General features: G+C 45.0%; 2 protein-coding genes across 4 annotated transcripts in view; one reads left to right on the plus strand and one right to left on the minus strand.

Annotated features, from left to right (window-relative positions):
* LOC139761977 (protein phosphatase 1 regulatory subunit 14B) overlaps positions 1-10761 on the minus strand; it is a 362773-nt gene extending 352012 nt beyond the window's left edge. The window contains exon 1 of the mRNA XM_071686722.1: positions 10606-10761. Within this exon, the coding sequence (XP_071542823.1) occupies positions 10606-10614 (9 nt within the window). The 5' untranslated portion in view covers positions 10615-10761. The remainder of the gene's footprint in view (positions 1-10605) is intronic.
* LOC139761976 (uncharacterized) overlaps positions 1-17272 on the plus strand; it is a 117272-nt gene extending 100000 nt beyond the window's left edge. The window contains exons 4-13 of one of the 3 annotated variants that reach the window (XM_071686714.1): positions 2222-2350; positions 3316-3432; positions 4596-4655; positions 8159-8231; positions 9102-9202; positions 9838-10004; positions 11963-12214; positions 12370-12481; positions 15112-15342; positions 16340-17272. In XM_071686714.1, coding sequence (XP_071542815.1) covers positions 2222-2350; positions 3316-3432; positions 4596-4655; positions 8159-8231; positions 9102-9202; positions 9838-10004; positions 11963-12214; positions 12370-12481; positions 15112-15342; positions 16340-16479 — 1382 coding nt within the window. In that variant the 3' untranslated portion in view covers positions 16480-17272. The remainder of the gene's footprint in view (positions 1-2221; positions 2351-3315; positions 3433-4595; positions 4656-8158; positions 8232-9101; positions 9203-9837; positions 10005-11962; positions 12215-12369; positions 12482-15111; positions 15343-16339) is intronic. The other 2 variants (XM_071686716.1, XM_071686717.1) reach the window with 2 other exon arrangements.
* The last annotated feature ends 7650 nt before the right edge of the window (positions 17273-24922 follow it).

Genomic DNA, 24922 nt, shown 5'->3' on the forward strand with positions numbered 1-24922 from the left:
ATTGTGATCTATGTCACAAGAAGACATGAGACAATCACGCCAGGTAGAGAAGATGTTTACGTCAGTCTACAGGGAGTGAACGCCCCCTTAGTCTGTCGCAATGGGTTCGAAACAGACATGTCTCCCTTGTTTTGCTTTTTTAAAGTGGTATCCCCTCGATCACTTCAGGCTCGTTCGTTTTCTTTTCCCCTTCACTCACCTACTTCTTTGGTATTTTTTTTTCATTTCTCGTCTTCGAATAAAGAAAGATGATGGAAGAAGAAGAAGAAGAAGAAGAAGAAGAAGAAGAAGAGGATGAAAAATGAGAGAAAAGTAATAGGCATTCAGTGCAATCGCTGATACACTGTTTTTCAATGTATACAAAGCAAACACACAGTGTGTTTGTACATGAAAAATGTATTTGCTATTTTGGGGGAAAGTATTTTAAAACTACGAAGAAAAAACAAGATATCAAAACACCGTGGATGTAGGAACAGTGGCCTGTACATACAGCAGGTGTGAGGGGTACATGAGTCCTCACTCCCTGTTACAGCCTCAAATACAGCAGGTGAGAGGGGTACAGCAGTCCCCATACTCTGCCACAGCCTCAAATACAGCAGGTGAGAGGGGTACAGCAGTCCCCACTCCTTACCACAGCCTCAAATACAGCAGGTAAGAGGAGTACAGCAGTCCCCATACTCTGCCACAGCCTCAAATACAGCAGGTGAGAGGGGTACAGCAGTCCCCATACTCTGCTACAGCCTCAAATACAGCAGGTGAGAGGGGTACAGCAGTCCCCATACTCTGCTACAGCCTCAAATACAGCAGGTAAGAGGGGTACAGCAGTCCCCATACTCTGCCACAGCCTCAAATACAGCAGGTGAGAGGGGTACAGCAGTCCCCACTCCTTACCACAGCCTCAAATACAGCAGGTGAGAGGGGTACAGCAGTCCCCACTCCCTGTTACAGCCTTCAACACAACACACGACAAGGCTGCAACAGTCCCCGGTCCATGGAGAAGTCCCTCACACAGGACACTGGAGTGGCCCTACCACCAGACCACACTATGGGTACTGTGATGGAAGAAATGACTCTCTAACTCACTCTCTCTCTCTCTCTCTCTCTCTCTCTCTCTCTCTCTCTCTCTCTCTCTCTCTCTCTCTCTCTCTCTCTCTCTCCTCACGAAGACCATCAGGACCGAACCCCTCCCCCCCTTAGCTCAGCTCAGATCTCCATGAAACAAGAGGACCACCTGCAGGTGTTGTGCTCAGCCTTGCCTCAGCTCACGACGCTGCATCACAGTGAGCTGGCTCGCCGCGTGCCATCATCATCATCATCATCATCATCAAACAAGGCAGTCTGTTGTCTAGCCTTTCTGAAAACAATGGTACGACCCTTGAACACGAATGGTGCGACCTTCGTGCAGAAACGTTACGACTTATGAACACGAATGGTACGACTCGTGAACATAAAATAGTACGACCCTGGATCACGAATGGTACGACCCTGGATCACGAATGGGACGACCCTTGAACACGAATGGGACGACCCTTGAACACGAATGGGACGACCCTCGAACACGAATGGGACGACCCTTGAACACCCTAGCAGTGGACCAAGTCAGCTGGTAATGACATTTTGATCATAATTCATTAACATCTGATGCACAGGATGACGTCCAGCTACCAGGGAATTTCTCGTAGGATAACATACCTATACTACATACACAGACCATGAGGGGAAAAATAACCTTGTGTATATACAGTGGCTTCTGAATGCTTTCAGCTGTGTCAAAACTCTCGTCTCAGTGTCAGTCAAATATAAGTCTAACCCAAGTGGCCCCAGACTTGCATCACATTGATCTACTCAACACAAATCACATCAGTTATTATCTTATCAAGATATCATCACATGGTTTATCAAGATATCATCACATGGTTTATCTCCTGATAATGGTATATGGTGTGTAGACCTTCTTCTGTATCCCTCTCGTCCGTAGTGTTACAGACGCATGAAATTTGTGCTGTATTTTCTTCTACATTTCCTTTGGTGATATTTGAACCAGACTTGATGTATTCCTGAGGCCATCATGTCTTTCTCTTAGGTGTTCTATTTAGTTTGAGAACCTCGCTGTACTCAGCCTTCAGGGACAGTGAGGAGGGGAATTTACAGTATCAAGTGTACAGTTGTGGTGTCTCACTCAGGGGTATAATCCTCCTCCTCCTCCTCCTCTTCCTTGCAGCCACGACGTGCAGACGCTTCGAGTTCAAGTGCCAGAGCGGAGAGTGCATCGCCGTCTACAACGTCTGCGATGGGATCCCACAGTGCCAGGACAACAGCGATGAGGACCCAGCCATCAGCTGTCCAGTTGGTAAGACACACACACACACACACACACACACACACACACACACACACCACACACTCGCTGCTTCCTGCATACCGACGCTCCTCACTACTTCATACTGCTGTCTCGCCTCCTCTCAGAACACACTGCCACAGCTCACACACTACCAAAGCTCATACTACTGAGTGTGAGTCTTCATGTTACACACACACACACACACACACAGCTACACTCACTCTGCACTACGCCTACAAAGCAGCGTCTTGCCCTACACGCAGTATGACTTCACAATGCATATAGTGTCCCTCCTCACACTATGCCACTCTCCTCACCACACGCACACAGTGCCAATCTCTGTACTCAATACAGGGCTTGTATACGCTACATTCTGTGGCACATATGACAATACACATACACTGCCATGTATTACACATTGTTTCACATCTCACTGCAGATAATGTCATTGCCTTTATGGCACTATCATTCACCACACCATATGTATGATATGAAATATCACACTACGTATGCATAACCCAACACAACACACATTCTGCACCTACCTCACACTACATATATACTGCTACTCCTCACATTTCAACACTGGGGGAGTCACACCTCTCTCTCTCTCTCTCTCTCTCTCTCTCTCTCTCTCTCTCTCTCTCTCTCTCTCTCTCTCTCTCTCTCTCTCTCAACACACACAGTCGAGTTTCCAAACACAGAGCCATAAGCCATAGCGACGAGTGACAGAGAGTGTTATATACCCTGAGTCATCTTTATCCTCTCTGTTACCATCAAACTACATTTCTTTGATTACTTCTCTTGAACACTTCCTTCAGCCTCTCACTGATATACCCAGCTTGAGAAACGATTCAGCCTCGCATACAGTAGACCCAAGCCGTCATATGATACCCGTATGTTAAATGAAGCTGATGGTTATTCTGTCTCCAGACGTATCACAGTGACTCATGTGTTTTCTCATCCACACTCAGCGTCGACTGAGGGAGCAGCGCGGGGCAGGCCCAGCGACGGGGCTGGCAGTGTCGAACCCGGACAGGCCAACGGTGCTGTGTGGGACAACACGGGACCCGTTCGTGACAACAACCATGGTGAGTTAAGCAGTTGAGGTGTCCACCTTCTTCTCCTCCTCCTCCTCCTCTCCCTCCACCACAACCCCTGGCAGCTCTAGCACAACACGCTTGCCAAAAACAGGCCCTCATCCATCCTGAAATGTTGATTGATATTCTAGTATAGAAAGTCATATAACTTTCATTGCTTGAATGTGATCATACATCGTCTCATGCTCAGGAAACATACACTCGTCCTGCTACTTCTACACTCTGGAGCTCAGGGTTGCAGAGTTCAGTCAATATTTTTGGATAGTTCGTGTGTTTCAGTGGACTGTTTGCCTCAGTCATTGGCATGCCTCGTAATAAAACATATTTTACGTGTCTCATTAGTTCACATGGCTTATACACACACACACACACACACACACACACACACACACACACACACACACACACACACACACACACACACATATTCAAATGCTGTGGATATTCACACGGATCAAAGATTCACATGCCATGCTGTCATATGCTCAAGTGATTCACAAGATTCATTTCTTCGTGGCTTCCAATGATTCGCCAGTTTGAATGCTCCGTAAAATTCAATTGCTCATGTTCTTTCATGATTCAGAATCTTCTGAAGTCTTCAGTTATCAGTATTCTCAGATGTTTCACAAGTTCATTATGTTCAAAATGAAATATGTATAAACACATTCTTTTCGGACTCCCAAAAGTATTTAGATATCTTGTTAATATCTCTCTAATGTCTTAGGGATGATGTAGTGAGCCACAACCATTGGAGTTATGTAAATTATATGTGTAATTGCTCGTGTGTGTGTGTGTGTGTGTGTGTGTGTGTGTGTGTGTGTGTGTGTGTGTGTGTGTGTGCGCGTGTGTGTGTGTGTGTGTATGGTCAGACTGCGGGGGTTTCAGACAATACATGGCCTCTAGAATTCTAGAGAAGTTCATGAAATCATACTGAATTAGACTGAGGAAGATTCAGCCTGTAGTCTGAGCGAGTGTAAGAGATAAGGCTGAAGTCTGTGGCGTAATTATCTAAGGCAAGGCTATGGCTTGTAACTCAAGTGGGTCGTACTTCATGGAAGACTATGGCTTGTAATGTGACTGGGTAGGTCAGTTCAGGTTGTAGCCAGTAGGAGGAGGTGTGAGGCCCAGGCACTGACGTCCCTCCCTTCCAACAGACCCCAGATCGAGCGGTGATGCGTGGCAGGGAGGTCCCCGCTTCCCTAACTATGGGCAGGGTAATGCTGTCTCCCTCTCTCTGTCTCCCCTTCCCTCCCTTCCCCTTGCAGTACTTCCACTCTCCCTTTGCCTCACTGGCAGGGGCAATGCGTTCTCTACCTCCCTCCCTATCCCTCCCTCATCCCCTGTCGTACAGCCACCCTCCCTGTCTCACAGTCTCCTTTGTTCATGAGTCTCCCTCCTCCCAGCACAGCACCCACCTTCCCCACACACCTCAACCACACATCCACCAAGTTCCCTACTCCACACGGCCTCCTCCTCCTCCTCCTCCTCCTCCTCCTCCTCCTCCTCGTCCTCGTCCTCCTCCTCGTCCTCCTCCTCCTCGACACCAATTCTTCTTTCATGTTTTGTGGTTGCATATTAATGTTATTCAATATAGAACCTTCGTATGTATGTGTCACCCTTAAGAGCAGAGTGTTTGCATTATGTTATAGTAAGTCGGATGTGCTTATTATAGTGTAGTATGCAATGTTTTGTTCAGGTAGTTATAATTTCTGACATTTATTACATTAATGTAGCTTTTCCTCAACCCCTTTCCTTAAATATGGTGCATAGTTTACGTTCAAGTGTCTTCCATGTATATGTAGTTTAGCAGGAAGATTTCTCGTTCATTTCCCTATTCTCTATAATCATGCTCTGTGGGATCCTGACTTGAAGGTTTGCAACATCCAGAAAGCTTCAATGCAATCAGGTCTAGCCAGCCATGTTGCCGAGTTCAGGAAAACATGGTGCATGATGAGTGAGAGAACATATACGAGTAGTCCTCTGCTAATAGATGAGACGTCATGCTTCTCTCTAGGTTGTGGTAGATAAAGTCTATCAAACTGACGAAACACAAGGTGGTAGATGAAGTCTACACATCGTCTGTGTAAGTTCGGTTAAGCGCAACACTTAGCGTTCACTGGGTCTCGAAGCGAGGACGATGGGTCCTAACTCACAGAGAGACACTGGACTCGCTGAGGTCGGTGCTGAGGGGATGTGCGAGGTCTTGGATCGGTGGGGGATTTTGAGTGGTGGAGGGAGGGAGGTACTAGTGATGGAGAAGGAGGGTTTGCCTAGTGGAGGGAGGGAGGTACTAGTGATGGAGAAGGAGGGTTTGCCTAGTGGAGGGAGGGAGGTACTAGTGATGGAGCAGGAGGGTTTGACTGGTGGAGGGAGGGGAGGTACTAGTGATGGAGGAGGGAGGGTTTGACTGGTGGAGGGAGGGAGGTACTAGTGATGGAGAAGGAGGGTTTGACTGGTGGAGGGAGGGGGGAACTGGTGATGGAGCAGGAGGGTTTGACTGGTGGAGGGAGGGGAGGTACTAGTGATGGAGGAGGGTGGGTTTGACTAGCTTAAGGGAGAACAACTTGAGTGTAGTGGAACGCTTCACCCTGACTGACGTTATAAACCTCCCTCATGATTTCAGATTGACGTGCTGGCTCATGTCTGGCTCTGGGGGAGGAGGGCAGCTGGTGTGAGGGTCTGGAGGAAGCGTTTAGCAGTCGGTGGCGAAGTTCTTGTTTACGAATCTGTTGTTGCTTTACCGAAGAGGCGATCAATACAGGGGAAACTGCTTGTTCAAACTGCTCAAATTCCTCAGTTTCCCAGACGAGGGAGTGTGTCAGGTACTGTGGCTTGGCAGTGCAAATAGGGCATGCCAGGCGGTGGGTGTGTCATCACACAGATGTCCTGGATGAGAGGCGATGGTGAGGTTTCCATAACCAAGCTCACGTAATGTTCCCATTAACTTGTTTCCTCGTCCACCAGAGCACCTCGGTTCATGGACGCTTGAACCATCGACTTTCCAAAGTGATGCATTGCAGAATTGCCCACGCAGCCCTCAGAGGCCGGGTTCACAGTGAGGGCTGGAGGCATAACACTCGTGTGTGAAGTGTAACAGACTGGTGGCATTGAACTGTAGGGGAAGTGACTGGTCGACCGTATCAGTTAAAATGAGACTGCCGCTTGTCTGGACGTAATCCTACAATACGTGACAAACGCAGGTGAACCTCCCCACATGCATGGGATGTCAGTTTCCATTCCAGTCCCCCAACAGAACAACTTGACCCAAATGTAATCAACTTTTAAGTGTCGTGTGAACTGTTCACAAGACTGTTCACTAGCGTATCCCTGGGAAGGAAGCGAGGAGAACAATATAACACACAATGAACAACGGAAACAATCTAGTTGGGTTAACTGCCATATGCTATACGAACCAACATTACCTGCAAACTCCTAGAGTTTCCCACCATTGAGGTGGAACTGTCGGTGATTTCCTATGACATAAGAGCATTATATGCGCCGCCAGAGCCACTGGGGTGTAGATAATGGAAACCTTCATAATGTTCAGTATAGCGTGTCTTAATCTCACTTGTCTCTTTGTTTGGCAACGACACGACCCTTAGCTGGCCTCGACTGTAGCAAGGAGTTTAAGTAACCGTGTTAGAGAAGTGGTCTATGGCAGCAAGATCGACAGCAACGTAAACCATGGTCGAAGAACATCACAATTGGTGATTTAGGACGTAGGGCTGTGTGTGGTGGAGTCTCATCTGGGCATCAGATGACCAGTAGAGACATCTGAACGTGACGACCTTGTCCGCAGCATTAAACACCACTCAGTCATCAAGATATGTTAATACAGGAAGGAATCGAACACTCCAGATCTCCTGTGTATCTTGTACTAAGCAGGAGACCAAAGTTTCTCCTCTGGGTGGCACTACGGCTTTAAATGTATGGTCATATGTGGTATATTTATGTGGCTCATATATATATATATATATATATATATATATATATATATATATATATATAATATATATATATATATATATATATAAGATTATAAAAACTATTATGGTAGATATTATTAAAAATTATCGAGCTCGTAGATCTCTGAAGCACGACGGTACGACCCTTGAGCACGACGGTACGACCCTTGAGCACGACGGTACGACCCTTGAGCACGACGGTACGACCCTTGAGTACGACGGTACGACCCTTGAGCACGACTGTACGACCCTTGAGCACGACGGTACGATCCTTGAGCACGACGGTACGACCCTTGAGTACGACGGTACGACCCTTGAGCACGACGGTACGATCCTTGAGCACGACGGTACGACCCTTGAGCACGACGGTACGACCCTTGAGCACGACGGTATGACCCTTGAGCACGACGGTACGATCCTTGAGCACGACGGTACGACCCTTGACCACGACTGTACGACCCTTGACCACGACGGTACGACCCTTTAATACGACGATTCGACCCTTGAGCACGACGGTACGACCCATAAACACGTTAGTACGACCCTGTCGTATCTAAAGCTCGTCCCGTCGTGCTGTAACTGCCACTTTAGCTGTCTGTCAGTAGGTCCTGCACGTAGATGTAGTGTCCCAGGCTTCTTGCTCTGCATGAGAATACATTAAGAGGCACATGACCGTGCATGGTGAGATGTGGGAGGAGGAGGAAGGGAACAAAACAGCAACGTTTTCACTGGTCTCGTCTTTCTCTTTGCAGGTTACGACAGGGGGATCTTCAGCCACCATTCCAACATCTTGGACAACTATGGCCACTACCAGCCACCAGGAGGGTACGTCTCTCTCTCTCTCTCTCTCTCTCTCTCTCTCTCTCTCTCTCTCTCTCTCTCTCTCTCTCTCTCTCTCTCCTTTGGAGATAACAGAGATAAGTATGTCATCTTGTAGGCCTTTATCAGTCGCATCTTCTTTATCTTTCTTACTTTATGCAAGAAGTCGAAAAATAATTTGGGTTCCTTGATCAAACCATCTTATCCTTGCACCATTTTTGTCTCTTATGACATTTTTTCGTGGGATAAGCTACGTATTAGCTCCAGGGGATGAAGACACTACAATTTACAAGTAGAAACATCTGAATCTCTTACATACTTAAGACGTGGAAATCTTTATGAGCTGTGTCATGTAGATAGAATATAAGTGAGTCATTCAGCGTCACATAGGAAACATATATATGTATTTAAGTTGTGGTCGGAATTTCCCAAAGTTCCATATGGAATGCTTTAAGTAACCATGATCTGGAGGCACCCGACAGGTCGTTACCATAACCAATAGCTAGAGAGTAAATGATCTGCTGTTGATATATTAACCAGTAAATGATCATTATGAGCTATTCTGCCGTCAGTTGAAACAAAGCTGTGGGAATTTGATATCCATCCATCTCTGTCTGCGGTATCATTTACCTTTCAGTACCTACTTGGGTATCAAGACAAAACGTTTATTATACTGTGGTAATTTAGCAGAGCAGATTCTGGCAACCAAGAGTATTCCAGTGAAGTGGGGGGGCCATTCATGGAACGTTTATAAGTAAGTGTTATATTTTATAAGGGTATCCCATTTAAAAATTCTTACATGCTTTCTAATCTCTTCCCTCCACAGAAAACGAAGAATTTCCCCGCCTGTCACTAGTAACTTACCTATTCTTCCAGGCCTATGGAGGATGGCCAGGGTTATGGTGGGCGAGGCAGAGGACCCACCTACTACGACTACAACCAGAGACCTGCCTGGCCAGGCCCTAGATATAACGGAGGTCAGTCAAACTTCTGATACCGCGAAACTCGCGTAAACCCAGTCATGTAAATGATGCACTTCAGATATTATTCCAAAATGGTCTCTGGGATAGACACGTCATTGTGAAGTACCGGTTCATGTTTGTCATAGATTCTTAAGATTTTCCTTATTCCTTTGAGACAATATAATTATCCTTCCCTGCCATACATCCTAATAACTACACTAGTACTGCACATGCTTTCCTGAGGGAATCCTTCTGTCTTACAAGATGTATTTGTGATTCTTCTGACTGTAAGTGAATGTAGGAGGCAATTGCTGGATAGCCAGGCCAGCACTAGCAGTGGTGTTATACTCTAGAGTATTAGAACGTCTAGAGATAGCAGAGATGCCTTGTGATAGGAGAAATAGTACCTAACAGACACAGAGCATACCAAGATATACCACATGGTCATACTTCTGCGTATATCTCCACAGTAATCAGTACAAACATACCTTTGTCTCTACTTAGAGTAGAAATTGGTGGCTGAGGTTAAGTGTAGAAAATGGGGGTGAGGTTGAAGGTAGAGAAATAGGGGTGAGGTTAAGTATAGAAAATGGGGGTGAGGTTAAGTATAGAAAATGGAGGTGAGGTTGAATGATGTTTGTGCCTTGCAGGCGAGAGCGGTGGCAGAGGTGGGGAATACATGGCACCGGACGCCCACAGGGCCTTACACTACCCCGACTACGGCCAGCCCCAGCAACAGCAACAGCCCCCACAGCAGCAACAGCAGCAGCAGCAGCAGCTCCTGCCACCGATGCAACAGCCACAGATGAACAATAACGTAAAGTATTTACCTTATGACTGTCATACACTGACCACTAGAGTGACGTACCTTGAGCACGATATTTTACTCAAGTCAACCTCGTATTCTATGATCGTCTGAACACTTTACTCCCAACAAATTAATTGATTGTAAATAGTTTAGTGCAAGTGGACAAGGCTCTTCTTCGAGCAGCAGTCAGAAAGGTGGTCCTCGAAATCCATCATACGTAGTTTATGTTGCCAATTCGACAAGGGAAACGAAAGATATTGCATGTAATACCCGTTTTCTTATCTCATGATATACAGATAAGAATGTATTTCTGACCTCTGTCCACATAGAAGTCACGCTAACTGATATAAAGGAGATAGGAGCTGATAAGACGGGTGACCAGGGAGGTCATAGTAGAGATATCCCGATAAGAAAGATATTTTGATCTACCCCATTTCCCCTAGGGAAGGACACGACTTATCGCTTATCAGTACGTCAATAGATGTATCTTAAAGCCAGAGTGAAGATAGTCCACAGCTAATCAAAAAGACATCTGATAACATGCTACTGAATGGTGAGGAACAGAGGTCAGTAGATATAGAATGTAGATAAGTTCTACAAGTTACGTTACCTTCCTCATGACACAACCGATGGGATATCAGGACGTGTTGGCCTCATACAACTGGTGGAGGAAGTTCCCGTGGTTGATCGCAATCTTCAGTGGAACTCGGCGCCAAACATAACCAAAAGATGGTCAATGTTGTTGTTGTTGCTGTAGCTATGACACTGATGTATCCTGACAAGACAGATACAAAAATTATCACATAAGATTATCAAATTATGAAATACGAAAACGAATTCTAGCCGGTAATTCAGCTCACACCAGTTCAACAGCATTTAATGGGAAAACACAAAGTTAATTTACTCGCAGGTGTTGATAATTATCATAAAGGGATCATAACTGGTCACTGATTGATTAGATAAATATTTGAACATTACAGTGGGTAAATAATTGAGATATAGTTACTGGTTTAAACTAATACATTAAAGATAATGTGGAATTTGACATTTTCACACAAACATTAGCACCAGATGTCACTTCAAATGTCACTGTTTTAAACCAATGTTTTCGGGGACTTAATGAACGGTAAAGACGTCATGATATTATAAACAAAAGAGAATATCTTAGAATTTTAGACTGTCTTCATCGGCAGATGCGAGTATTTTGGAAAATTTGTGTATATGGAAAGAGAAATGTATGTTCTAGCTTCAGCCGACACAGAAATGTTTTCGATGACTATTAGTTAAGTGTCAGCCATTTCCTTTGGCAATACGCAGTTCGGGTTCTCGCTACACGAACGGGAAATGTAAACACACACACACACACACACACTGTCAGTATGGAGACGTAAGCTCCACACTCCACTAAATATATATATATATATATATATATATATATATATATATATATATATATATATATATATATATATATGGTCATTTTATATAATTCTTTATATGTTTATATCATTATGTATTCTTTAGACTTAATATTATGGATATTCTAAGTAGCTAATCTATGTATGTGTTTACAGTCCAGTTGACCTGACGATAGCTACTATATCTGCTTGAAATGTATAAGATTATATTTCTTATGACCCTAGCCATCTAGTTTATATTGCCATCCGTCCTTCTAACAGTAAATCACATTTATACAACGCGTCAAACATTGGATAAATCAAGATATACAAGTTTATTTGTAGAGTAAGAAATGTCTTGTATCTTGTTGTGGTCTCTTGTATCATTGCTGTGCCACAGTCTGGGTCTGTCAGGACCAGAATATCGCCTCGTCCTCCTCCTCCTCCTCCTTATTGAGGCGAGGCACAGCATCATGAGACCCCCAGACGTCCTCCTCTAACCCGACCCCCAAGAGTAGAGTTCAAACCCCTGGTCCAACATGGCACTCAAGTCCTATCTTTCTCAAACAGATGTTTGTCCCTCAGCCTGTGTGGATGGACAAGCCCAACTACCCACCACCACAGAGCCAGCAACAGCTGCACCAGCAGATGCAAGAGCTGCAATATGGGGGACAAGGAATGCCCCAACAACAGCAACAGCAACAGCAGCAGGCGATGCAGCAGCAGCACCAGCAGCCTGTCGGACCCTACCAGCAGCGCCCTGTGATGGATCCTGTGCAGAACATGCTAAGCAACAGCCCAGTCAGCCTCAAAAACACGGAGGTGAGTCTACTGCGAGGGACAACGTGTCCGAATCCTCCACGATCCTCGCCAGATCGAAGACGACGACGACTAAAAACCATTTCTCTAAAACTGTAATTATGAAAGCAATGACAACTGTCATATTCACGAGTGATTAAACTTCAGGAAACTTTCAGATGGGGATGAGTGGAGGGAACAGCAGGGTGCCGACGAGGAGCGAACCACCAGTGTCAGTAGCGAAGACCCTCATCCCCTCTACGACAGCTCCCCTGGCGACGCCTTCTACAGGTAGGTGCTGCCCTTCGACTGCTCTGCCTTAAACCCCCCAAGATAGACTTCATGCTTTCCAATTCGACCTCCTCTTTCAGACTGACGTACCACATCTCACGACATTGCTCGATTCAAATCCAACTTCAGAGTTAAAGATACTTATAAGTAGAATAGATATAATCATAGTAGATAGCGCCCCCTTACTTCAGTTATCTATATCTATTCTCATTTGTATCACGGCCAACGCGACAGATAAGTAAGGAAAAATATATCAGATATGACGCGCAAAGTCTGATGATCGTCACTATAATGTTATCTGTAATAAGACTTAAATACACTGTTGGTGTTATGTAAACAAAGAACCTCTTCTATTTAAATCTACTTACAATATTTACACACACTGTCCCTCGTAGTCAGGAGGAGGAATACCTCGAGACTCGTTGGCTGTAAGGTCCTAACTCCTTCCATTGTTGCTCTGGCCACGTCAACAAGGCAACTACCTGAGCGCACCCTACCAGCTGGTCATGTCCTCTGTGTTCCCGCGCAGACTCACTGATGCAGCGGTGAAATTCATACGTATGACGTCTCATACAACTAATATCTCTTTTCTTACTGTACCAACAGAGACAAAATGGTATAAAATTACCAATTCTAAGGCGAAACATTGTCACTGAATCGATGAACCATCACTAAAATTAGCTTTTATTCAAAGCTCCCCATCGTTTCGAGCCATGATTCGAAACTCGTCTCGAAACAATGAATAACGAAGCAATAACATAGATCCAGTAATGTATATAAGCATAGAAATACATCACAGTTCTAAGGATATCATAGATAGGATATATAAGTACACAATCTTTCAAAATTTGTTAACAAGAAGTATCATTACATAGGCGAATGTGTCAACATCGTAGAGGAAAAGATTACGAATGAAGCTTCGAAAATGGTTCAGTCAGGTATTCAAAGCAGTCGAGGGAACATGTGAACCAGTGCGTTGCGGACGATCAGTATTGACAACGGCCAAAAATGATGGGAAACTGAAACAGAGAATTGCCTCTTGTTCGAGAATATATTGTTCAGAAAAATTTGATTAGAACAAAATCTCAAACACGACAGACTAACTTAGATATGAGGATAGGAGAGAGATCATACGTTACCACGGAGCTTATATCAAGGAAAGTAGAGAAAGAAATTAAGTCTTATACACAGAAGTAAAGGGTCGTTAGCCAGTCAAATGGCTCGTTGTTTACTGGAAATGGCGACAGACTTCATCATGAAGCCATAACAAAGATTTCAAATGATATATATATATATATATATATATATATATATATATATATATATATATATATATATATATATATATATATATATTATACTTAACCGCCGTCTCCTGCGTTAGCGAGGTACCGCAGGGAAACAGACTTGGAATGGCCCATCCCACCCACAAACACATGTATATGCATAAACGCCCACAGACGCACATATACATACATATACATTTCAACGTATATATATATATATATATATATATATATATATATATATATATATATATATATATATATATATATATGCCTGCTTCAGCGAGGTAGCGCCAGAAAAACAGACAAAAAAGGCCACATTCGTCCACACTCAATCTCTCGCCTGGTCCATTCAATAAGTCAATTACCGTAGTTCAGGTTCGAGACGAGTGATCAGTGTTTACACAGATACTCCCAAAAAAGCGAAGGGAACGAGGTCCTTCCAGAAGATAATCACCCAATTAGCTTGGCGTCCACAGTTAGTAGTAAGCTCATGGACGCCATTATCTATGAGAAGGATCACCAGTTAAGTGGTTTACAGCATATGGTTGTGACCCAGACGTTCATGTATGAGACACGTTATTTCTCTATTGTTCCGGTAATACGATACGTTTCATGAATACATTTCATCGACTGTATTGGGGTCTGACTTACAAACAAAAACCATCCTTATCTACAGGTTACATTAAGGCTGTTTTCAGAGGTGTCGTTATCGGTAACTACTTTCTTGTGGTGCTATGAACAAAACTGGAATGATCACTTTAGACAGTATAATGACGTGCTATAAGTTTGACTTGACTATCAGAATCTCACGGAGAGATAAGCTCTATGTACTTATGTCACACCTGTTCATGTCTGCATATTTTTTCTGAGGGCATTTCCCTCCTACATCATCGTACGATTAAGGAATAGCTATTCTTAGTCTCTGTGACCCTGGAGGATTAGATAGATTGGTAGATGCAATACCAATCAGTGCTGAGAGCAGTAATGAGTATAGAGTCGAGCCACAGAGCCAAAGAGCTTTAGATACGGTGCTAAACAGAGTCCCAGACGTAATGTTAGCCAATGAGCCAATCACACACCGACACTGCCACATTTACATTGATTGTTTCAATCTCGTATAGCCATCCACACATTCACTCTCCAACAGTGCATTCTCAGCTCCACCACAGCTCACAGTGCATTCTCAAGCCCCACCACAGCTCACAGTGCATTCTCAGCCCCACCACAGCTCACAGTGCATTCTCAGCCCCACACAGTCGTTGCTAGGCGCCTTAGTAAGATCCTCTCCTCCTGTAGGTTAACGCGTGGAGAGATGTTACAGCAGATCACCTTCTGTTACAGGCGTGACGAGTCACAGCACGAGTAACAGCAGTGCGGGTGGAAGCCAGGCTGCGGCTCCAGCTGTGGGCGTACCCCACGCCCACACGCCCGTCCAGTCCTCCCACACCAACGCGGCCGATGTCGTGGCGCATTCCTCCATGGCACGTCTCGAAGTCAACCTTGAGGAGCTGGAGATGGAGGCTCGAGAGCAAGACGCCCAAGCCTCTGGCGCCGTCCTGGCGCTAGCTATGGGTAAGGTGTTGGTCGGTGGCTACGGGAGGAGGATGTCAGGTGCTGGAGGGAGGCATCTGGTGTGGGGAGGAGGAGGCTCCTACATACTGCAGAAGGAGTCGGGTGCTAGCGAAGGGCCGTACCTTCTGGTGGAGGTTGTGAAGTTCTGCGGTGTTACATGTTGGAGGATGGTTTTAGGTGGTGAAGGAGGGTGTGAGGTGGTGGAGGAGGGTATTAGGGGGATGGAGAAGAGTACGAGGTGATGGAAGAGGGTGGTAGGTGATGGAGGAGGGTGCCAGGTGGGGGATGGCGATGGCTAGTGTAGATGGGTAGTGGCTGGTATCCGGGTAGGAGAGCAGATGATGAGTGGATAGGTAGGGTGCAGAGGGTGATGGATGATGCGCAGAATCACCCAAGAGGTTGTGGGAAGTGTGATTGGTGATTGGTGATTGGTAGGACAACATGTAATTGTGTCTATTTTGTCTTGATTGGTGTAGTATTTGCTGATATGAAGGGTGATGGGTTGTTGGTAGTAAGGTGGTGATGGAGGGGTAGTAAGGTTGTGATGAAAGGGAGTAAGGTGGTGATGGAGGGGAGTAAGGTGGTGATGGAGGGGTAGTAAGGTTGTGGTGGAGGGGTAGTAAGGTTGTGGTGGAGGGGTAGTAAGGTTGTGATGGAGGGGAGTAAGGTTGTGATGGAGTGGAGTAAGGTGGTGATGGAGGGGTAGTAAGGTTGTGATGGAGGGGTAGTAATAAGGTTGTGATGGAGGGGAGTAAGGTTGTGATGGAGGGGAGTAAGGTGGTGATGGAGGGATAGTAAGGTTGTGATGGAGGGGTAGTAAGGTTGCGATGGAGGAGTGGTAAGGTTGTGATGGAGGGGTAGTAAGGTTGTGATGGAGGGGAGTAAGGTGGTGATGGAGGCGCAGTAAGGTTGTGGTGGAGGGGCGCAGTAAGGTTGTGGTGGAGGGGCGGGGTAAAGTTGTGGTGGAGAGGAACTAAGTCTGTCCATGACCTTGCAGGTGTATGCATCACGGCGCTGCTCGTTGTGCTGGTCGGATGTCGACTTCGAAGTGTCCGTCGCCGACTTCGTAGGACCCGCGGCTCCCGCTCTCCTTACGCCCACGACGCCGACTACCTGGTCAACGGCATGTACCTGTAGGGCGGCGGGGAGGAGGAGGAGCAGCAGAAACACCTACCTGCACCAGGGTAAACACCTGCTCCAGAGCGCAGGAACTGGACGACCTCGGGAGACGCCAAGAGGCGCGCCTCTCAACGAAGTGGAGGCAAGAAGGAACGTCTGGTCCCACACTGACGAAGTACTTCGCGCCAGCCGCTCGCTGTCAACCACAGCGAAGTCAAATCCACTGAAGATTAAAGAGAAAAAAAAAAAGACTTTGGAGCTTTTTTGTTTGTTTGTTTGTTTGTTTCTCTCTTTATTGGGAGGTTCAGAAGAATAATGATGGTTGGATCCTGCACTATATAGGGATTCTTGAGTGAAAATAACTTTGAATGTAATGCCTATAATAGTGAAATAAGACCCGAAGTGCGCTTATATTGGTACTAAGGTTATATGGCAGGCCCATTAGGATTATATATATATATATATATATATATATATATATATATATATATATATATATATATATATATATATATATATATATATATATATATATATATATAATCACATTATGAACTGTTGATCTATAAGGAAGGGACACAGGAGACAACTTAACATAAAAGATGAGCTCTGGTGATTAATGCCAAGTTGTACATATGATTTATATGAATAATTGTTTATCACTGCTGTATTAGCATTGTATTGGTCACGTACACATATACTGTTATCAGCTACTCATCAAAGTATTAAATCTATTGCTATACATCAATTGGTGTATTTAGGTAAAGATAAGAAATGTATCGAGAAATATCAGTTTATCATTTGCTGCCAATTTGAATATCTGTCTCTCCCACTTGGAATAACACTTGCCATCATTACCTGTATGATAGTGTATAGTTACGGTAGCATGACCTAGCTTGACCTCACCACCCTAACCGCTTTACCTGTGAATAAGCCCCATTGTCGTCTGATGGTCGCTAGTTAAGGGCACACCGTTATATACCACCCTCCCCTTCCCCCAGCGTTAGCAGACTTCGAAGTCCGCTGCAGATATAGGCAGTCCTAGATCGAGCATTGGGTTTCTATACGCCTGAGTCATAAGCCAATTTTTGTTTGTAACTTCCCGAGGTGGAGACGATAATGGAGTCTCATGTTTTGTCCAGTTTACGAAGCAATACGTGAGTGATGGCGTGTATATATACATCTATCTTTTTTTTTTTTTCTTAGTTGGTTCGGTAAAAGTGACAAGACTTTCAGGACGCGAGACTAAATCTTGTGTGAGAGAGAGAGAGAGAGAGAGAGAGAGAGAGAGAGAGAGAGAGAGAGAGAGAGAGAGAGAGAGAGAGAGAGTCATTCTCATTGGCCTGATGACACCTCTTCCTCCTCCTCCTCCTCCTCCTCGTCTCACGTCTGCCCCTCGAACAGCAGGAACATGAGCAGACGCATCGTCTGTATCAATTGCCTAAGTCATGTTCGACACCTCTGGCAACAAGTGCAGAGGGGACTCTCTCTCTCTCTCTCTCTCTCTCTCTCTCTCTCTCTCTCTCTCTCTTTCATCGTTTAACCGCGTGGTATAATATCATTCTGCCCATCTTTTGTTCCGTTTGGATTTCCTTAAACGCTTTGTTGACAATGGTCGTTGTTTTTGTTTTTCGTCGTGTTTCTCCTTCATCCTCGTCCACGAAACAGTTTACCGCTTCTTTCTATTTGGACTTCCTTTCCTCTGTGGTTGATGGACGTCAGCCACATTTTGATGGCTGGGATGATGTAGCTCAACCCAGATACACAAGGGACCCAACAGCTGTTGGTATATGGACAAGAATGACGTAATAAGCTGGCTGCTCAGTACGAAGTGTAATCCCGCTAAAGCTTCGGTTCGTAGATGGGTTCAGCTTCGAGGTCTCAGCTTAAGTTGAACCAAACCCCCATAACTTATGCCTTGCACTACGGACCCCCCCACGACTGAGTCTACAATACCAAACCCCCGTGACGAACTCAAATAAAATCAAACCCATTTCTAAGCCCGCAATATTAATCCTAAATCTGAACCTACTGTATTAGCGCAAGACTACAGCTACAACATGAATTACGAGGCTGAGCCTACGAGGCCAACCTTAGAGCCTACGAGACCAGTCATTTCATAAAGCCATATTGTCATGTTTTTTCGCTTCAGTACGCGCGTAGCCTCAGTGTATTGGCTTCACTTTTACACGTGTACTGACGGGGGATGTGATAACCCCACAGACACGTCCTGGGCGGGGAGGTCAGTGGCAATGTGCAGGTCACATTGCCTGTAGAGGAACCATAGCATTAATACAACTTAGAATATATACATATATATATATAACTCGTGTGTCAGCACTACTTGCCTATAGCGCCTTGTGCAATGATGTTGTCGCTACGTATTTTCAACCTGATTTGCAATGATGCTTCAACCTACAGCTTGACAACAACCCCCCCCCCCCCACTCAGTCTACGCTTCTCATCCTAATCACAATCTGTTATATACTTCCAATGATAAAGATCCGGGAGGACGAAGCTTGCCGTACGATATGTTTCACACAGATCGTGTTGTGGGTACGATATGCCTGGTGCTTACGGTGCACATCTGCGGGCGTCCAACCTTGCTGGCGAACAGCGCGTGTTGTCTCCCTCCAGCACAGGAAAATACGTAGCTCGCGCGTCATCCTCAGGGGGGAAAATAAAAGCTGTCCCGAACATGGTATTCGATACTCCACATACAGCAGTGTTCCTCATCCTATTTGAACATGAGACACAGAGGATTTCGCATGTGTTCTTCTCACTTATTTCATTCAGCGTACGATATATACATATATATATATCTACCCCAGCTTGTACACCAGGTACCTATCTATCAACCAGCCTCGAAGGCAGGATGAAGAGCTGGGACGACTGTGAGCCCAATGCCCTTGTCCAGATTTCGAACCCCAGTCGACCCGCGCGGGATTTTCAGGACACATTTCTGTTTTTCAGTAGCCATACGTCGTAAAAAAAGAATTATCAATAAATGATGAGACGATGAATACATAAATAGAGGATAAATTCCAGATTTTGGATAATGAAATTGGACTAAATGCAGTCCTTGCTATCAAGCTTTAATTGAACAGATAAACAGAATTGTTTACAACAGCAGGGTGTACAGGGAGATGGCAAACAAAAGTGGGGAAACCATATTGTTTACATGGCGATGGCCCGCCTCACTGTCCCTCATGATGGTTGTTACCAGTGTTGTGAGTTCTCCTGATCACCCATCCTGGGGTTGTGAATACAGAGGACCGTCCCACTGTATTCCTGTAACCTCTTGGCTTCACCTGTAGGGCCCATGGAAGAGAGTGAAGGTTACAGTGACTAGTTACAGATGTGTGAGGCTTGCCAGAGCTGATAGACCCTCTCCAGGATGTCCCACAACTGTCCACTGTCTGTGTTGTAACTGTCCAGATTGTACTGTAACTGTCCAGGTTGTACCGTTACTGTCCAGGTTGTACCGTAACTGTCCAGGTTGTACCGTAACTGTCCAGGTTGTACTATGTCTAGGTTGTATACCATAACTGTTCAAGTTGTACCCTAGATGTAACAAGTCTATTACCAGTCGTCACACACGAGTAGAGACTTGTGCACCTGCAAGTACATGGGGTTCACATGCTTTCTGCTCTGTGTGTGTGTGTGTGTGTGTGTGTGTATCATAAATTACAAATGCCTTTGAACTTTTAAGCAACGACGTAGTCATGATAGTAGCGATGAATACACACGTCCCCTTTTTGAGTCCGAGAGCTTAGCTCTTTGTGAGAAAGTGAGTCAACAGAAGCGACCCTCGTAAGTCTGAGGATATTGTGAGTAATGAGGCTTTCGTAACACCGCTGTTTCACAAGCTTCACTCAGACGTCTTTTTACTTCGAGGTGTTAGGAAAGTGGTTCGTATGTGGGATAGGTAATCCTCGAGGGTCAAGGGTGAAGGGGGTCGAGTAGCGATGGTTGGTCGACTGGAGGCTCAAGTGGGTCTGGTCCTCAAGGAAGGTCATATGGCCTGTAGCTGGAGCATTGTCTTAGAACTTTGAACTCCTGCTGACGAACACGTCCGATGTACTCGAAGCTGAGGCGTCTGCATTGACGAACATGTCCAATGTACTTAGAGCTGAGGCGTCTGCATTGAATTAGATGAATAGACTTAGATAAAAAGAGGGGGAGGTGGGTGTGGGGGTGAGGGGATAAAGGGATGTAACATTGATCAATTCTACTGTTTGATTCAGCAGGAAGTTTTATAGGAAAACGCGTCGTGACTCTAGTGGTGTGGGATGTTGACGTGGACGTTCAGTCAGGATGGTACGTTCTCATAATCAACTGGACTTCGAAGTTCATTTACAAACTGGTGTCATACATATTACGAATATCCTCTACGTATGTGAGGTCGACTCAGTCCTCGTGTATAGCACTTTCCACACGCAGTATCTGACCCCCCCTGCTCACAGGGTCTACACCTTCAGTTCGGTATCTTCGTATTGTCGACCATTCCTGCGGTGTGAAGGACACACACACACTGGTACTGAATATGTGATTAAAAGAAAAGAAAGCGGATCATTTGATCTCATGATAATCGTGTAAAACTACCATCCAGTGCCTTGTTAACCACGAGTTTGAAAAGGTATGTTCGCCACACCCGTCTGTCACATGCCGTCGCGTGACTGTGTATGAAGGAAAGGACTTGAAACCTTTTTACGTTATACTGATGAAATTCGCCACCGCCGTTGCTCGCTCATCAACACATCGAACAGACTGGCTCTCCTCTCCAGACACTCACTAGATCCTCTTAGCTTTACCTTCAGCGCCTCCTTCAGGAGTAGTGAACAGAGGAGCTGATAATGACAGGGACCTACAAGCCGTGTCCTGTGACCTACTCCCTTGCAGGAGGTGGTTCTCAAAGGATGCCTCTGAGGACGTCAAAGGAGGAAAAAGAACTATACCAGATTGAAACACTATATAAAAGAACTTGGCAAAGAAGATGAAAGTTGCGTCTGACGAAGGAGTTCTCTGATATTCTAGGAATAAACGAAGATATAGACAGGTGGAGTATTAGATGACCATCTGGTGTATGCTGGACCTGAGGAAAGAAACATAGAGTATAGCATAGTAATGACACCAGCTGGGACCAAAGCTCATGAGAAGCATAAAGGCTGTAAAGCTAATAATGAGAGAATGATGATGATAACTCACAAGTCACTATGAGGAGGGCCTCACATATCCTAGTTCTACCCACTGGTGTAACAGAACACACACTGGTTGAAGAATAGTTTTCTGAGGAACTGGTTGATGAAATGTTTTCCAATGATGTCAAAATAACACTAGATACAAATGGGGAGCTTAAATGGTAGAATGGCAGTGAAGAAGGACATGTAAAAACCATGGTGTACCCATTTACTAAACCAACAGAAAACGAGAAGTGTGACATATTGAGACTAGTGTGTAAGGAACAACACATGCATAATTTTTTTCGTACTTAATCGTCATTTCCCGAGTTTGCGAGGTAGCGCCAGGAGCAGACGAGAAAAGCTAAATCCGTTCACATCCATTTTTAAGCCGTCGTGTGTAATGCACCGAAATCACAGCTCCTATCCACATCCAGGCCCCACAGACCTTTCTATGGTTTTCCCCGGACGCTTCACATGCCCTGGTTCAGTCCACTGACGGCACGTCGATCCCAGTATATCACATTATTCCAATTCACTCTATCTAAACATTTTTGCAGCGTCATAACTCTGTTCTTAGTTAACAAATCATAAGTAAAAGATGAAGTTAAATAAATAAACAAAAGCAATAAAGAGAGACATCACCGATGACCGTAAAGAGTCTTAATGAATTAGGGAATAAGTACGATTACTGCGTGTCAGTGTAATGTGGTTCGAGTCTTTGTTACATAGAGTTGACTTGGTCAAAGCAGAACTGAGTATTGCTATAGGTGAAGCAATCTGAAGCTACAATATGTGTCGAAACACATATACCTTTAGGATTAAGTGCTATAAGGCAGCATTGGACACCATGTGATCTTTCTACGGCCAAACACAAGGGAAAAATAGTCGACAGTATTACAATATTTGGGTTAATATTTGAGCTAGGGTTTTAGCACATGATTGTCTCAAGATTTTATTAGTGGTAACTGAATTATCATTGTTATCATTATTATTATTATACTATTATTATTATTATTATTGTTATTATTATTATTATTATTATTATTATTATTATTATTATTATTATTATTATTATTATTACTATTATTATTATTATTATTATTATTATTATTATTATTATTATTATTATTATTATTATTATCATTATTCCTATTATTATTATTATTGTTGTTATAATTATGATTATCATTATTATTGTAATAATTATCATTATTGTTATTGTTATCATTATCATTGTTATTATTGTTATCATTAACTCAAAAGGTGAACAACAGATATTTCGACCACAGGTGGAGAATTATAACACTATATTGCGCCCTTCGATTAGTTCTCATTATATCAGAGACGAGACGGAGCAGCGTCTCACCACAGTACACGAACAGTTAGGGTTTTCACCCCTACGTCCCTTACACCAGGCGTGGTTGAGGCACATAGTGCTATCCTTGTCTGGCTACAGTCTGCCATTGTAAAGTTAACGTATCTCAAAATGATCAATGTTTTCCTTCAGCTTTAAGTTCGGGTGAATTAAACACCAACTTTGCTTTAATTTTGATAGAGGCGGAACACGTACATCCTATGGACAAATGGTCATATAATGAAACATTTCTTAATTTTGATTAGGTTATGATAAACTCTTTATCACGACCCTTGATCACGACGGTGGATGTGGCCTTTGACCTCAGCCTTAGTGGTCAGGTCGAAGGCCACATCATACCCAGTGGTCGTGGCCACATCATACCCAGTGGTCGTGGCCACATCATACCCAGTGGTAGTGGCCACATCATACCCAGTGGTAGTGGCCACATCATACCCAGTGGTCGTGGCCACATTATACCCAGTGGTAGTGGCCACATTATACCCAGTGGTAGTGGCCACATCATACCCAGTGGTCGTGGCCACATCATACCCAGTGGTCGTGGCCACATTATACCCAGTGGTCGTGGCCACATTATACCCAGTGGTCGTGGCCACATCATACCCAGTGGTCGTGGCCACATCATACCCAGTGGTCGTGGCCACATCATACCCAGTGGCCGTGGCCACATCATACCCAGTGGTCGTGGCCACATCATACCCAGTGGTCGTGGCCACATCATACCCAGTGGTCGTGGCATGTGAGTGGCTCTGGCCCACACGATGCCATACCTGGTTAGGTTGCCGTCGGAGATACAAGCTGGGAAGGATAGTTGTGTATTGGACGTAGGGATGGGAGGATGGAGGGATGGGAGGATGGAGGGATGGGAGGATGGAGGGATGGGAGGACGGAGGGATGGGAGGACGGAGGGATGGGAGGACGGAGGGATGGGAGGGAGTGTTATCAAAGGGGCTTTGGCGAGGAAAAGTGCTCATCTGTCTACTGGATGTCTCTTGGGACGGGTTCTAGTGGAGAGACAGGCGTCTCTGTCTACTAGTTATCTCTTGGGACGGGTTCTAGTGGAGAGACAGGCGTCTCTGTCTACTAGTTATCTCTTGGGACGGGTTCTAGTGGAGAGACAGGCGTCTCTGTCTACTAGTTATCTCTTGGGACGGGTTCTAGTGGAGAGACAGGCGTCTCTGACTGCTGGATGTCTCTTGGGACAGATTCCAGTTAGGAGACGGGCGTTTCTGTCTATTGCCTGTATCTCGGGACGGGCTCTATCAAGACAGACGTCTCGTGTTGGGTTCTATCATAAGACAGGTATGTCTGTCTACTGGCCGCCTTCTTTGAGGAGACAGAGACGTCTGTCTACTGACTTCCTCCGTTGAGGAGACAGAGACGTCTGTCTACTGACTTCCTCCGTTGAGGAGACAGAGACCTTCTGTCTATTGTCTGTCTCACAGGGGTGGTCGGTCGACTTCTTACACACAAAGTTTCCCGTCTGTCAAGAGGAGGAGAAGCCTTTCAACCGTCGCGAATTTAAGTAAACTGTCGACGGGAAATTAGTCGTTAAGGGTAGTTAAGTATAGACTAAGACATATCGTAGCGTACTAAGGGCTGGGTCTAGTTAGAGTACCTTATTTTGAACACACACACATGTGCGAGTGATACGTCTCCTCACATCTGGGCCTTGTGAGGTTTGGGGGGGGAAAGGGGGTTCTCTCTCTCTCTCTCTCTCTCTCTCTCTCTCTCTCTCTCTCTCTCTCTCTCTCTCTCTCTCTCTCTCTCTCTCTCTCTCTCTCTCTCTCTCTCTCTCCCATGCAGTGATATAGAACTCTTCCTCTACAACAGTTTATGGAAAACCGTCTGGTGGGCTGAAAGAGTTGCGTGTGTGTGTGTGTGTGTGTGTGTGTGTGTGTGT

The sequence above is a fragment of the Panulirus ornatus genome, chromosome 42 (assembly GCF_036320965.1).
Source record: "Panulirus ornatus isolate Po-2019 chromosome 42, ASM3632096v1, whole genome shotgun sequence".
Classification (NCBI taxonomy): domain Eukaryota; kingdom Metazoa; phylum Arthropoda; class Malacostraca; order Decapoda; family Palinuridae; genus Panulirus; species Panulirus ornatus.